At 36.0% G+C, this 13,981-nt stretch overlaps 1 protein-coding gene across 2 annotated transcripts in view; it reads right to left on the reverse strand.

Annotated features, from left to right (window-relative positions):
* Positions 1-216: 216 nt before the first annotated feature.
* Positions 217-13,981, reverse strand: part of SLC6A15 (solute carrier family 6 member 15) — a 66,060-nt gene continuing 52,295 nt past the window's right edge. For both annotated transcript variants that reach the window (XM_069095100.1, XM_069095102.1), the window contains exons 7-12: positions 11,145-11,386; positions 10,861-11,053; positions 5,937-6,129; positions 3,505-3,664; positions 1,800-1,962; positions 217-917 (exon numbers count right to left, since the gene is read on the reverse strand). In XM_069095100.1, the coding sequence (XP_068951201.1) occupies positions 546-917; positions 1,800-1,962; positions 3,505-3,664; positions 5,937-6,129; positions 10,861-11,053; positions 11,145-11,386 (1,323 nt within the window). In that variant the 3' untranslated portion in view covers positions 217-545. The remainder of the gene's footprint in view (positions 918-1,799; positions 1,963-3,504; positions 3,665-5,936; positions 6,130-10,860; positions 11,054-11,144; positions 11,387-13,981) is intronic.

Genomic DNA, 13,981 nt, shown 5'->3' on the forward strand with positions numbered 1-13,981 from the left:
TTGCCTACATCCTCATAATCTAACAAAATAAGTACACCCTTATCTACATGACATATCTATACAGCTGTGCAGAGACACACAACTTACTGAACAGCTTAGGAGCTCATTTGAATACTGGGGATTTACCCTGAAGGCAAAAGGATGATTTTTTTTCTTAAGGTACATTATTTGCGAACTGTTGGTATTATTAAATCCAGTTATTGTTACAAACTGAGGTAATACCTGTTCTTTAAAGATAGAAATATCTTAAAATACAATTGAGAGAATTAAAAAAAAAAAACCTTGGATAGCATGAAGGAACTAGTTAATTGGAAAGATTTGTTGATAATCCCTTCAGTGCAAATGTAAACCAAAGAACCCAAAGGGGATGCTCCAGTTGACTGTACCATGTACTGTTGGGATTAAAGACTGGAGACATGGAACACCTGAGATCACACTCTGGTAAGTGAAGACTCTGCTGCTGCTCTTAGTACAGCCAATGTTCAGTGATAAAAATTAAATACAAGGTGAGTTGGGTTTTTTGTTTGTTTTGTTTTGTTTTCAAGCTATAAGTCAGATTCTGGCATATCGGGCATGTCTGCCATTAAGTACCCTATTCCATACCGTCCATTGGGAGCTGTATCAAGAGTTGGAGAACCACTTTGCTTTCGATAAATATTTTTACCAAAATTTGGAGAAGGCACCTCACTTGCTATCTTTCCATGAATGAGGCTGGCATCATCCCCTTCTAAATTAGAAGGTTCTTTAATGATCCGTCCCCTCTTATAGGTCACAGAAGCTAAATTGCCAGAAGTGTCATCGATAAGGTTGCAGCAGCGAACAATGAAGACAATTGGGACAGGAAGTATTGCTAACACCATCAGACATATACAGAGGGACAGGCCCCAAGTTGGAAAGCTCAAAAATTCTTCAGCAGCCTGATGAAAAAAACAAAATATAAACATTATCATAAATTCTCTTCCTTTATTTCCACTAAAGCATAGAGATAGATTATAGATATAATTTTACCCCAATTATAGAAACATATGTATATTAGTCTAATGACTTACAGAAAACAGATGTATATAAAACAACTTTTATTTTCCTTTTTTTGAGTATACTTTTCCTTATCACTTGAGAAAATGTAGCTGCTAGCTATAAAATCCCATTATTCAAATTGTCCATGGAAAAGACATTGCCTGAATTATTAAGTCAGTTGAAAAAAAGGCTAATGGGGTAAGAAAACTTTGAATTATTTAGATTGTTTCCATTGGTCTAAATTGCTAGACTTCTCTAGATAGTTGGAAAAACTTACATACTTCATCTTGCACTTTCTGGAAAATCTGTAATAAATATAGATCTCACTATAGCCGTAGCAATTAAGAGATTTATTATGGTGATTTTATATAATAGTTATTTGTATGTAACTACTATATCCTTTTGGGGGAATATATATTCTGGTAATAGTCCATTAAATAAACTTAAGCTAAAATATTTCTGAAATTATGCTAAATAGGTTTCCTAGTAAAAAGTTTTCTAGAAAAAAATGATTTTCACATTCTTCTTTATTAATAATGGAAAATAGTAATCAATCAATATTAAGGTATTGAAAGGGAAAAAACAGCAATAATCAAACTGGATGTTATGGATTTGGGGAATAAGAAAATAATTTTAAGAGCCTTATACAAAAGATGACTTCATTTTGCATAGGATATGCAAAAAATAATACTTAGAGTATTAGAACTGACAGTTTTCACTCATTGGAGTTTATATACAGGTTTTATTTAAAATTATATTCATTGCAATTCATTATCTTTTACCTTATCTTCTATCCACGCATTATAGCCAGGTCGACTTAATCCAATCTGAACCATGCTGGCAATCAGTAAGGACAAGAGCATTAGGGGAGACACATATTTCCACATGTAGTAGTAATATCTGTTAGGTGCAAAGCCCAGCATATCCTTCAGATCTTCCATGAACCTAAAAACAACAACTAATTAAGGATCCTTTCCAATCACTTTGCTTCCTTGGGCAAACAATTCCAGTCAATAAATAACCTGGGATACTCTTAAAAGTAAATCCAAGACCATTTTCCTTAGAGAAGAGCTTTGACATTCTCTGCATTGATTGTGTTGACCTTATTTAAAAGCCTTTGAAATTATACTGTAGCCTTTGTTATCACTAAGACAGAGGTTGGTTTCCTCATTTAGTAAGCCATAATGGAGAGGCAGCATTGCAAAATGGATAGAGAACTGGTCTCAAAGTCAAGAAATTCTAGGTTAAAATCTAACCCCTGCTACATAAGAACTTTGTGACCTTAGGTAATTCACAACTTCTTACTGACCCAGATATCTCTTAAGATTCTAAAGTCAGAAGCAGGTGATGGTGCATTGGTAGAGGTAGTTTCCTCACTAGAAGTTCTCTTTACCAATGAAATTCCAGGTTTAATTCAAAAGATGCATTTATTAAGCATCTGCTCTGGGCCAGACACTGTGCTAAGTGCAACAACAAATGTACTGATTCTGAAATAGTTTCTTTGGAGCGATAATTCAAGTGGCGAAAAAGGGATAGCTGCAACAGTCATCTGCACTAAATATAAACTTACTACTACAATAATAAAATATTAAAGAAAATTTAAAGGCAGACACAGAACAATTTATGTAGAAGTAGTTGGAATTTCTCTGAGCAGAGTCCTAAGCACCTGGTTCATTCCCTAGACAACATGGCATCAGAGCTGAGCACAGCCACTGACCCTCACTTAGTCATCTTAGTCATCAAGAAAAGGATCAATTTTATTTAGAAATATTGTTTAAGGAAGTTTTCTATGTTTTAGGAAAATGTCCATCCAGAAGTTAACATTTTATTCAATTAAATAGGGTCTTAAGGGTTTGCCTGTGTGAAAGGAACAATCATTCTATAATGGTGTAAAGGTATTAGTGAGGTGCTTACACTGCAACAAATGATATATATCACTTGTCAGTTCCTTTGTAACTTAAAGATTTATAAAGAAAAATCCAAATTAAATTAAGTTGCCCAAATGGAATCTGATTAAAAATGTAGGATCAGAAATGTCTAAGAGATATGTATCGGGAGGGTGGGAATGAGAGAGGGAGAGAAAAAAAAAAGAGAAAGGAGACAGAGAGACAGAGAAAGAGAGAAAAGAGAGAGCACAAAAAAGGGAGAGTGACAGAAAGGGAGAGAGACAAAGAAAGAGAGGCGGGGGAGAGACAGAGATGAGGAGCTTATAATAAAAACCTTTCTAGCTTGTTGGGGTTACACAAGAGTTGGGATGTTCTACTGTTATATAACCTTTGAAAACACAGGCATCAGAGGAAGCCTCTAATAATTGGAGAACTCAGTCATCAGAGAAAGTCTCTAATAATGGGAGAACCTATCATTTTATTTTAAAGATTTATGCATTTCCACAATACCATATTTTCTTTCTGATGATATAAATATGGTCCATAAGTCTTCCAAGACTAAAAAGAAAAATTTACCAAAGCAGATTATCTTGAAACTTACTTGTCTATGCCATAAATAGCTGACACAGCAATATTCTCCAAAATGACCACGATTAACAGAGGCAAGGTAGCAGAATAGTCATCAAACATTGTGACAAAATAATTTCCAGAACGTTGCACAAATATCAGACCAATAGAAAATGCTAGAAGACAACAGACAACTGGAGAAAAAGAGCAAAAAAGCAAAATAAGTTAATCTTCAAATTTTGTAATTAAAACTATCAATAAAAATTAAATACTAGGGGCAGCTAGGTGGCGCAGTGAACAGGGCACTGGCCCTGAAATCAGGAGGACCTGAGTTCAAATTCAGCCTCAGACATTTAACACTTACTAGCTATGTGACCTTGGGCAAGTCATTTATCCCCAATTACCCTGCCTTCCCCCATCCAAAAATAGAAAAAAAAAATTAAATACTTAGTGCTAATGGCCCATACTCTTTTGATTAGTGAGTGCCTCTCAAGGCCCACTATATCTAGCCAGCCTCCAGCCATACTTCACTTTTCACCCTAGCAAAATTCTTGCCTACAACCGTACACCATTCCAGCCACCATCTAGTGCTGGCACAACCATTGCTCATGGAAAGTTTGATCTACTCCCCTATAGCTGCACTCTGTATACAAACTTATTTCCCTGAAAATAACACTTCTCTGGGGTGGCTAGGTGGCACAGTGAATAGAGCACCGGCCCTGGAGTCAGGAGTATCTGAGTTCAAATCCGGCTTCAGACACTTAACACTTACTAGGCGTGTGACCTTGGGCAAGTCGCTTAACCCCAATTGCCCTGCCTGCCCCCCACAAAAAAAAATAAGAAAAGAACACTTCTCATCATCCTATTAGAATCTTAACACCTTAAAGATAAGGTTCTGTATTTGTAGCCCCAGGGCTTATCACATGGTTTTCATACATTTCATAGGATAATTTTAAAAGACAATAATTTGGTAATATATTTCTTTTAAATTGGTGATTACTTTGAGCTTTGTTCTAGATAACTCAATGAACTGATTGTGTACTCATAGCTAACTGTGAAATCTATAACCTTCTGCCTGCTGGATTAGAATTTATTTCTTTTTATGTGATGTCTTCCAACCAGTCAGAGGGAGGGACTGCTGGGCACCAAAGCTCTGTATATACCTAAACTGATGACTGAAAAAGGTCAAATTTCCATTTTGATCTTATCTATCTGGTTTAAGTCTTAAATGAAAATGTATTAATTTATGTTGACTACCCTGTGCCTTATAGATACTTAAAAATATTTTAATGCCATTACATTAAATAAATTCCATTGGTTTTATTCTTGTTATTCTTGCATAACGGTGTATGTATGTTCTAATAGAGATTTCCTCTATGAGGATCACCCTTATGGAAGTGGTTGATAATTCCTTTTATCTCAGCAGACTGGCTTCCTGAGCTATTATGCTTCTTGCTCATTTTTTTTTTTTGCCTGTTTTTGTGGCTTTGAAAGTTGAGTTCTACTCCTGGGGCATAGGAGGCACTGTCCCAAGCTCCTTGTACTGTGAATCAGAGCCTGCTCACTGCACTGGGGTGGCCCAGCCTAGTAGTACCTGTTGTTGCTTGGTTTCCAGGGGCTGGTAATTTGCCTTCTGCACTGGGGCTGGAGACCTCAGAGCTAGCCTGCTGTGCCAACAGCCTGTTAACCACGGACCATGGGGCCTCAGCTGCTGTTCTGTGTTGTGGTTAAGATCCTCTGGCTCATGTAGCTGGACACCCATCTGCACTGGGCTGCACTCCCCTTTTACCCAAGTGAGACAGACCTTTCCTAAAGTCCTAAGTTATCTTAAGCTGGAAAATTGTTTCATTCCATCTTTTTTGTAAGTTCTCTCGCTCCAGAATCCATTTAGAGACTTGATTTAAAGTTGTTTCTGAGGGAAATTTGGGAGAGCTCAGGTAACTTCCTGGCCTAGCTCCACCATCTTGGTTCCTCCCTGCCTTCATGGGCCATTATGGCCAGAAATACACTATTATCTAATGGCCTCTCTGAACTAGCACAGGCTAGTGCTTGGCCACCAGACATTCATCCATTGCCAGACCTGCACTCACAGCCCTTTTAGACTGGCAAGGCTTGCCAGATGTCAGGATTCACTAGCCCAGCCTTCAAGAATCAAAGGTCACTTCCATGTCCTGACAAGGGACCCAAGTAGGGTGTTAGTGCTCAAACATATGAGGAATAAAACTTTTTTTGAAAAAGGAATTGACAATAAAAAGCTGAGGCAGTTTAGAGTAGAAGAAAGGAACACAAGATTTGGGGTTGGATGATCTGGGGATGAATTCTAGCTCCACCATTTTTTAACCTTTGTGACTTTATGACACAGATTTCATGCAGGCAAAATAGAAAATAAATATTTCTTTCCCTTCTTGATCCTTTGCTGGAGTGAAAACCATCTTAGTAATTCAATGAATCATACTTGAGACTCACCAGTAAGTATTTCCTTCCTGACTTTGAAGGTATCAACAATTGGTGTAATGATTCCTTCAATGGTCCCAAACATGCTGCCAAGTCCTAAGTTTATGAGCATGAGAAAGAACATCACTGACCAGAAGGGAGAGGCAGGAAAATGGGTCATTGCTTCAGTGAAAGCAATAAAAGCTAACCCTGTCCCCTGTACAGCCTGTAAGAGAGATAAGCAGGAAACAATCAAATTAATAAAAATCAAATTAACAATCAAATTAATTAAGGACATCCAACTTAATATGGAAGTCATAGGGACAGAAAAGGATTTAACTTCTGAATAATAGGGTAGGAAGGACCAGAAATGAAATCAACATGTTGATGGCAACACATAGCTGATACCAATTTATTTAATTTGCCATCATCTGATCCTGCCACTAGATTTAATTTGTTACACTGAATCAGAATCATTTGTATCCTGCTAAGGATTATAACATTTTGACACATTAATCTTTCCTGTAAAAAGTAATGAGGTCCTATTTTTAATGCCTATGTGGAATTAAGGATTAAGGAATCATAATTCACAATTGTATATATACACGCACTTCAACATACTGTTTGATTGCTCTACAGAGGGAAATGTATGCATACATCTATTTCTATGCCAAACAAAAATTACAAAGTATTTTTTCTTCAACATCCACATGACTTAATCAGAAAATATGCATAACAACTTATTTTTTTCAAATTAAAAAAAATACTTGAATGCAAACTAAATGAAAACCAAGTAAACAGAAGTTTTCCAGAAGATTGACAATTCGAATTTTTCTACTTTCTAAGAGAAGAAAGTCAATTAGCCCACCCTGATAACTTTTCCACATCTGCTATGAATGCAGCTTATGGGTTTGTTTTCTTAATACTTTGGCTATGATAGCATGGGTATCACAATATTAATTAATTATAATTTAAAAGGCCTGCCAAGCAAAACTTTCTGTCTTTCATGCCTAACCCCCAATTTATATAATAATAAAAGTGGCCTCTTTTGACCACCTCTCTTCACCAAGAACACTTTAGCTGATTGCTCTGAGAGTCCTAAGGACTTAAAACTCAAATCATATTTAACAGAATCTCCTAAAGAAAAATCTAGCCATAAAAATGTGGGACATTCCCTTGGAAGGGAAAAAATCCCAACTGCCAAATTCCTTCCCATCCAAATTCTTTGCTTTCACATTTATAATGTCATAATTTTTTTTATTGTTACTTTTCAGTTATTTCAGAATCCACAAATTGTTTATGTACAGAATGCCAAAGAGTTTATCATATCATTGGAGTTTTATAACTCCATGATAACATGACATATGACATGAGAAGAAGAATCAGAAAACCATTCTTTGATATTCATCTCTTTCTTGCTTCTTGAAATATTATGATTGTAATAAAATATATATGATATGCATTATATATGATATAAATATAATAAATATACAATATTATAATGTAATGAAAGAAATTGTCAGTATTCCTCTTGAGGGTTTCCACAATATTTTCTTCTCTTAAAAGGCATAAGTAAGAGCAATTATAGAGCATATAACTATATATGATATATAATAAATATAAATATATAATAATTAGAAAGTATACTTTTTAAAACACTGAAATGACCCTAAGTGCTAAATAATTATAATGACCAGTCTTGGCCTGAGAGAAGAGGTAAAATTATCTTAGTAGGTGTGAGACTACAGGTATGGATTGTTATATATAACATATATAGTATATAGTCCCTGCTTCAATTGCTTTTTCTTCGCAATCATGTCTTTGTTATAATGGAGAGAACATTTTTTGTGGGGAGGGAGAGTAGTACTCCTAGAAATTATCACAGAACATAGTGTATGTATACAAAGTATGCATGTATGTATATATATATAATATATATATAGATAGATATTATGTATATGTTGCACATGATTATATAAAGTAAGACTTCTCTTAGCATATGTAAATTTTTATAAAATCAATGATATATGTCAATTATGTATATATGTACATATACCTATATGCACACAGCATATTACATATACTCATATATATAAACATATACTTTATGTGTGTATGTGTTTATATGTGTGTGTATAATTTATATATATATATAGTGTATATATACACTATGTATATGTGTGTATACACACATTATGTATAAGTGTATATATATATATATATATATATATGCAGACCACGATTAACCAATTAACTAAGCTTGATGTTTCCTAGGGGAAAAAAAATCAAATTATATATGCTTGCTTATTATCTATAATGCAGAAAAAGAACCTAATATAAGAAAATGTACATTAATTTTATAAGTCATGCCACCTAGAGAAATTATTTGATAATTCTAATTAGTCATTTGTTTCCATCTAAGTATCATGTATAGAATGGCTAACATTAAAAATTTGTTCAAAGTAGAAAATAAATTTAAAATAAGGGCCATGGAAGTGATGGCGAAAATTACTATTTTGTAGAAAATGTGTAACAAAATATTCGGATTAAGACAGCTTTCATGTAAAAAGTATATGATACAGGGCGGCCAGGTAGCACAGCGTGTAAGAGCACCAGCCCCATAGTCATGATGACCTGGGATCGAATCTGGGCTCAGACACTTAGCACCCACCCAGAAACACCTGGCCATATGACCTTGAGCAAGTTACTTAACCCCAATTGCTTAGTGGTGGCTAGGTGGCGCAGTGAGTAAGAACAGCAGCCCCAGAGTCGGGATGACCTGGGATCGAATCCGGGCTCTGACTTTTAGCACCACCACACCCAGAAATAACTGGCTGTATAACCTTGAGCAAGTTACTTAACCCCAATTGCTTAAAAAAAAAAAGTATAAGATCCATCACCTGATGAGTTTAATATATATCTACGTTCTCTTCCTTGATGAGAAAGGTATTTTTCAAATTATTTAGTTTGATATATTAACTTTCTTTGCTTTACATAGCATATTTTCACATGGCCTTTGAAAACAGTAAACACTCAACCAATAGCATCTTACTTAGGATTATGAATATATGTGAATATATACACAACATGCAGTCACTTACTATAGCTTTTCTGTGAAGATCGTTAAAACAAAAACAGGTTGGGTAATGTCACTGATGATCTTATCTAGGAATGAATGTCTCAAATTCTCATGTACAAAAATCCCCAAAGTTCTTCCCTTAAAACGAACTATATTTCCCTTTTCCAAGCAATAAATGACTTGACTACTGTAACATATCAATTCCACTTAACCCCTTTCTGAACTAAAATAAAATAAGTTCCTGGTGGGTTATTCTCTTCTGGCTCCTCTGATTTAATCATTTCTTCTTCATTTTGTATGTTAGAGATGTATACATAAAGACTGATTTTAAAAGCTCATTAGTTTCTCATGTTGCTTCTTCTACCCTGGAATAAAAACTAATACATAGCCTATAATCCATTTATAACAACAGGAATGAAAAAATGTCATATGATATACTTGGCATGTCTAAGAAGTTTACTTTTTATTCAAATAAAAATAAAGGAAAACATGCTCTACATGCTGTTTTTATCTTTTTGCTGTTACTGTTCTGACCTGTGATTTATTCAATATGGATCAGGAATTGCTTCAACTTACAGTCTTACCTGGCACACTGAGAAGTTAAAGGATTTACCCAGGGTCACCTAGCCAGCACGAATCAGAAACAAGACTTGAACTCTTGTCTTGCTAATTCTGAGGCTGACCTGTAGCCACCACACCAAATTGGCTCTCCCATACCATGCAACAAGATTAATTAAAATAGATACAAAAACTACAGCCAGGTTTCAAGGTTATATTTTAGTACCTAGTGTAATTTAGCCATATGTAAACAGAAGCAGTATAGTGAGATTGGATCCCACATTCTCCACTGCCACCCCCAAGATGCCAAGAGAACACAAGGTCACCATATTGTTAGATGGATCCCCTATGACAAACCTGAAGGAAGAAATGATCCCAAAAGGATCTCCATTTTTAGAGGGAATTTCCACATGAGTGAGTTCACACACAGATTCACTGGAGTAGATAGAGCACTTGGGCTTCAAGTTATGAAATTAAAAGACCTAAATCCAGTATCATACTGTAGCAGCAAGCACCCCAGCGTCCCTAGGGTGGCTGCCACCACAGGTTCTTAGATCTGCTTTGATAAAGGAAAGCAACTCAAAATGGGTTAACAAGCTTACTTTAATCAGTCAAACATATATCGTTTACCTAGTTCAGGGGAAAAAGGTCAGCACCCCAAACTTCAGAGTATACAGACAGAATTATCAAGACAGAGAAACAGATCAACTAGACAGTTTCCAAACTGTCCAACTATTACATCCAAACCAAATCAACATCTGGGTTTTTTCAAAGCCAGGGGACTCTCAACAACGGCTTCCCAAAGTCTCATCTGATCAAATCACAGAACACTTCTCAAAGTGAGCCCCAAAACAAAGCTACACATCAGGGCTTATATAGCCTTCTCCTGGCTCAGAGAATGTAACAACCTTATTGACTCACTGCCCAATCAAAAAGTATCTACTGAAAAACAAGCCTCCCACCCCAGGCTCCAGGTGCACTTTAGCCTAGGGTCAGGGAAGATCTTTAAAATTTACATTCCCATTACACATACTGAGGAACCCACTTAACCTCTAGGTGCCTCAGGCAACCCCTTGAAAATTCTCTACTTTAATATAGCTGTGTTGCTATCTGCAAAAGAAAACAATTCCCATATTGGGAATGTCCTATGCTGATGAAATTATAAATTCTTCACATATGGCTAAAACAAGTAAAACCACTTCAATATTAAATACGAAAACTTTTACATTTATAAAATGTAATAGTATAACTACAGGATGGTTATTGTGCTTATTAACTTATTTGCACTCAAGTATTATCACTTTTTTTTAAGCCACTCACTTTATCAAGCTCATCTTCAATTTGACAGGGACTGAGATGAAGGGCGGGGAAATCCTCTTCCTTCACTTTCTCAACGATGTCATACATTAAATGATAATCTTGAGCAGTTATAGCCGAAAAGTTGATATGATGAGGAACTATATCTTGGCTAATATTGCCCATTTTCAGAAGCTTAACAATCATCTCAGAATTTCTGTAAAAGAGTGAAATATCATTATTATCCTGGGTATACAGGCTTCAACAAATTATATTGTCAAAGTATGAAAGACAATGAATATTCATACTGCGTAATGCATTTCTCATTTATGATGTTTGCTTTGAAGCCCAGAACGGCAAACACTACCAATGTGGCCAGGACAGAAGTGAAAAAATTGATGAAGGACACCAAGACAGCATCAAAATGGCAGTTGTTGTCTCTCTTGTTGTAACTTGAGAAGGCAATGACTCCACCAAATCCCAGCCCTAAGGCAAAAAACACCTGAGTAGCAGCTTCTCTCCAGACCTTGGGCTCCAACATAATTTCAAGCTGTTTAAAACGAGATACAACAAAAATCAGCTGCAAAATATAATTTGGGGATAGATCACAATAAAGAAAGACAGTCTTAAAACTATTAAAATATATTACAATGAGATATGTGAAACAAAGAGAACACTGACATGTGACTATAAGCACATCTCCCACTATTATACATAAGACCACCAACTGATCGCAAACCTTGTTCCCTGATGTAGAGTCATTTCAAGTCCCCACTATTAAAAGCTTGCAAAGAGACACAAACTTAAGGTATCTTGAAATATCTTTTCTTCATTAAAAAATAACTTGGTTCTTAAGTAAAAATAAATCAAATCCTGCCAAAGTTCTATGGTTTATAAAGTGATATGGTTCAGTAACTGGTGTGTACATAAGTGAAAAACTAACTTGATTCAGAAGACTTATGTCAAGGCACACCTCTTGCTGCCCAGTAGGGAGGTGGTAATCTAGAAGTGAGGAATAAGGCATACATTTAGAGACAATTTTTTTGCTTAATCAAATTTAATTTCATTTTTTTTAAAGGAAGTCTCTACTGGGGTTGGGATATTGAGTCAGTGGAAAGGGAAAGGGATGTCATTGATGAATTGATTCAAAGACAATGGAAAATATGGATAAATTGTACTTTCCACAAATTTCAAATTCATTAATTCATTAAGATTACATATTTAAGCTGAAAAGGGCCTTAGAAGTCAACTTCCTCATTTTTCAGAGGAGAAAACTGAAGCCCATAAAGGTTAACTGATTTACCCAGTGCCAAACACCTAGTGTCTATGACGGGATTTGTGCCTGGGTCTTCCTAACTCCAAATTCAGTGATACATCCCCCACCCCACACAGTCTCTCCTTCATTCATGAAATATTTATATACTGTTTATTAAATAATGTATCAGGCAAGTTGTATACAACTTAGACATATAATCATTGCAATGAGTACATATGGTACAGTGCTTTAACTGCATCCCATTTCGAATGATCTGTTTCTTTATGATGAGATGGCCTAGAATTTATTTACTAGAGTTCATTAGGGTTCAGTTTTACTGTGCTTACTCTATCAGTATTTTATCACTATTAACCACTATAAATGCATTTAGTTTAAAATCACCTTTATTTTCTCAATGAAACAATTAATTTTTCTTTTAAATTTCTGAAAAATATCCATCTGATTAAATACAGAATATAAACTTTTTGTATATAATGTGTGTCTGTATCTTGACTGTTCCCAGACAGTTAAAATTCTTGTAGTGATACAAAGACATTTACACATCCAGTCTTTGGCCACTAGATGGAGCTAAATACTCTTTTAGAGTAACAATGCCATACTTCAGTGTTGAATTTATTTTAGGATTTCTGAAACAGCTGTTTATTTTATTCTTCTTTAGCCTACAAAGAATTGGGGTTGGGAAGGGCGGGGTGCTGACCACACAGGACTGAGTAGAGACAGTGCAATCACTTGTCAGATGTTACAGGGGAATTCTTTCACAGATGGATTAGATTAGGTAGCTATCAAGGTACCTTCTAACTCAAAGTTCTGTGATCCTGTTACCGCATAAATGCAGACAGTTACAGAGCAATGCATATTACTACTGCCTCCAGTCACAGGAAAGCAGAATTGGAGGCAGAAGGGATTTTAGCTGACATCAAGGCCAATTCACTCATTGTATAGATGAGAAAATGGAAGTCTAGGAGGTTAAGTGACTTGTCCTTGCCCAAGGTCACTCAGGGAGTAAAGGAGGACCAGAATGCCAACCCAGGTCTTCCTCCTCCTCTGAATCTATGCCACACTGCACCTGGCTCCAAATCTGGGATCCTGAGGCTACTAACTGGCATGACCTACTGCCACAAGTGGCAAAGTTCAGCATGCCTCCACGGAGAGAGAAATGTCCATGGACATGGCAGGAAGCACCTGCACGAGATCAGAGCCATGAAAGGCTGGACAGTATATCTGTACTCAGCAGACTCTTCTGTAGAGGAGGGAAAGGAAGCATCAAAGGGCCTTCCTAATCCACATGCGACTGCCCAACCACAGGACTCTGTGGAGGCTCCATGGAAAAAGATGGTGTTCCCCTCCCTGACACCTCCAGCTGCTTATAGTGCACGTGCACACACTCATACACACTCACACACCTACCGTATATGTACTCATACATACACAAATATACACACTCACATAGACTCTCACAAAATATACACATATATACCCACACATACATACACATTCACAAACATACATACACACACTATATATACTTAAGAGACACACATACACAAATATATACACACACAGAAAATGCAGACTCACACATACATATACTCACACACATACATACCCATTTATACTCATTCACACTGACACAGATGCATACACAAATACCGTATTTCCCCGATAATAAGACACTGTCTTATTTTTTTTTGGACAGAAAAACACCAGAGGGCTTATTTTCAGGGGAGGGCTTATTTTAATAAACATTGACAGCAATTTTAATAAACAGGTAAATGTGAACAAAAAAATGTACCTTTATTCAATAATGAATTCAATTAAGAACAGGATGATGCGCTCACTGCTGCAGCTCTGACTGGATGCAGCTCGGAG

The sequence above is a fragment of the Petaurus breviceps genome, unplaced genomic scaffold, assembly GCF_028583685.1.
Source record: "Petaurus breviceps papuanus isolate PSGF00001 unplaced genomic scaffold, PetGlider_PUasm1.0 225, whole genome shotgun sequence".
Lineage (NCBI taxonomy): Eukaryota > Metazoa > Chordata > Mammalia > Diprotodontia > Petauridae > Petaurus > Petaurus breviceps.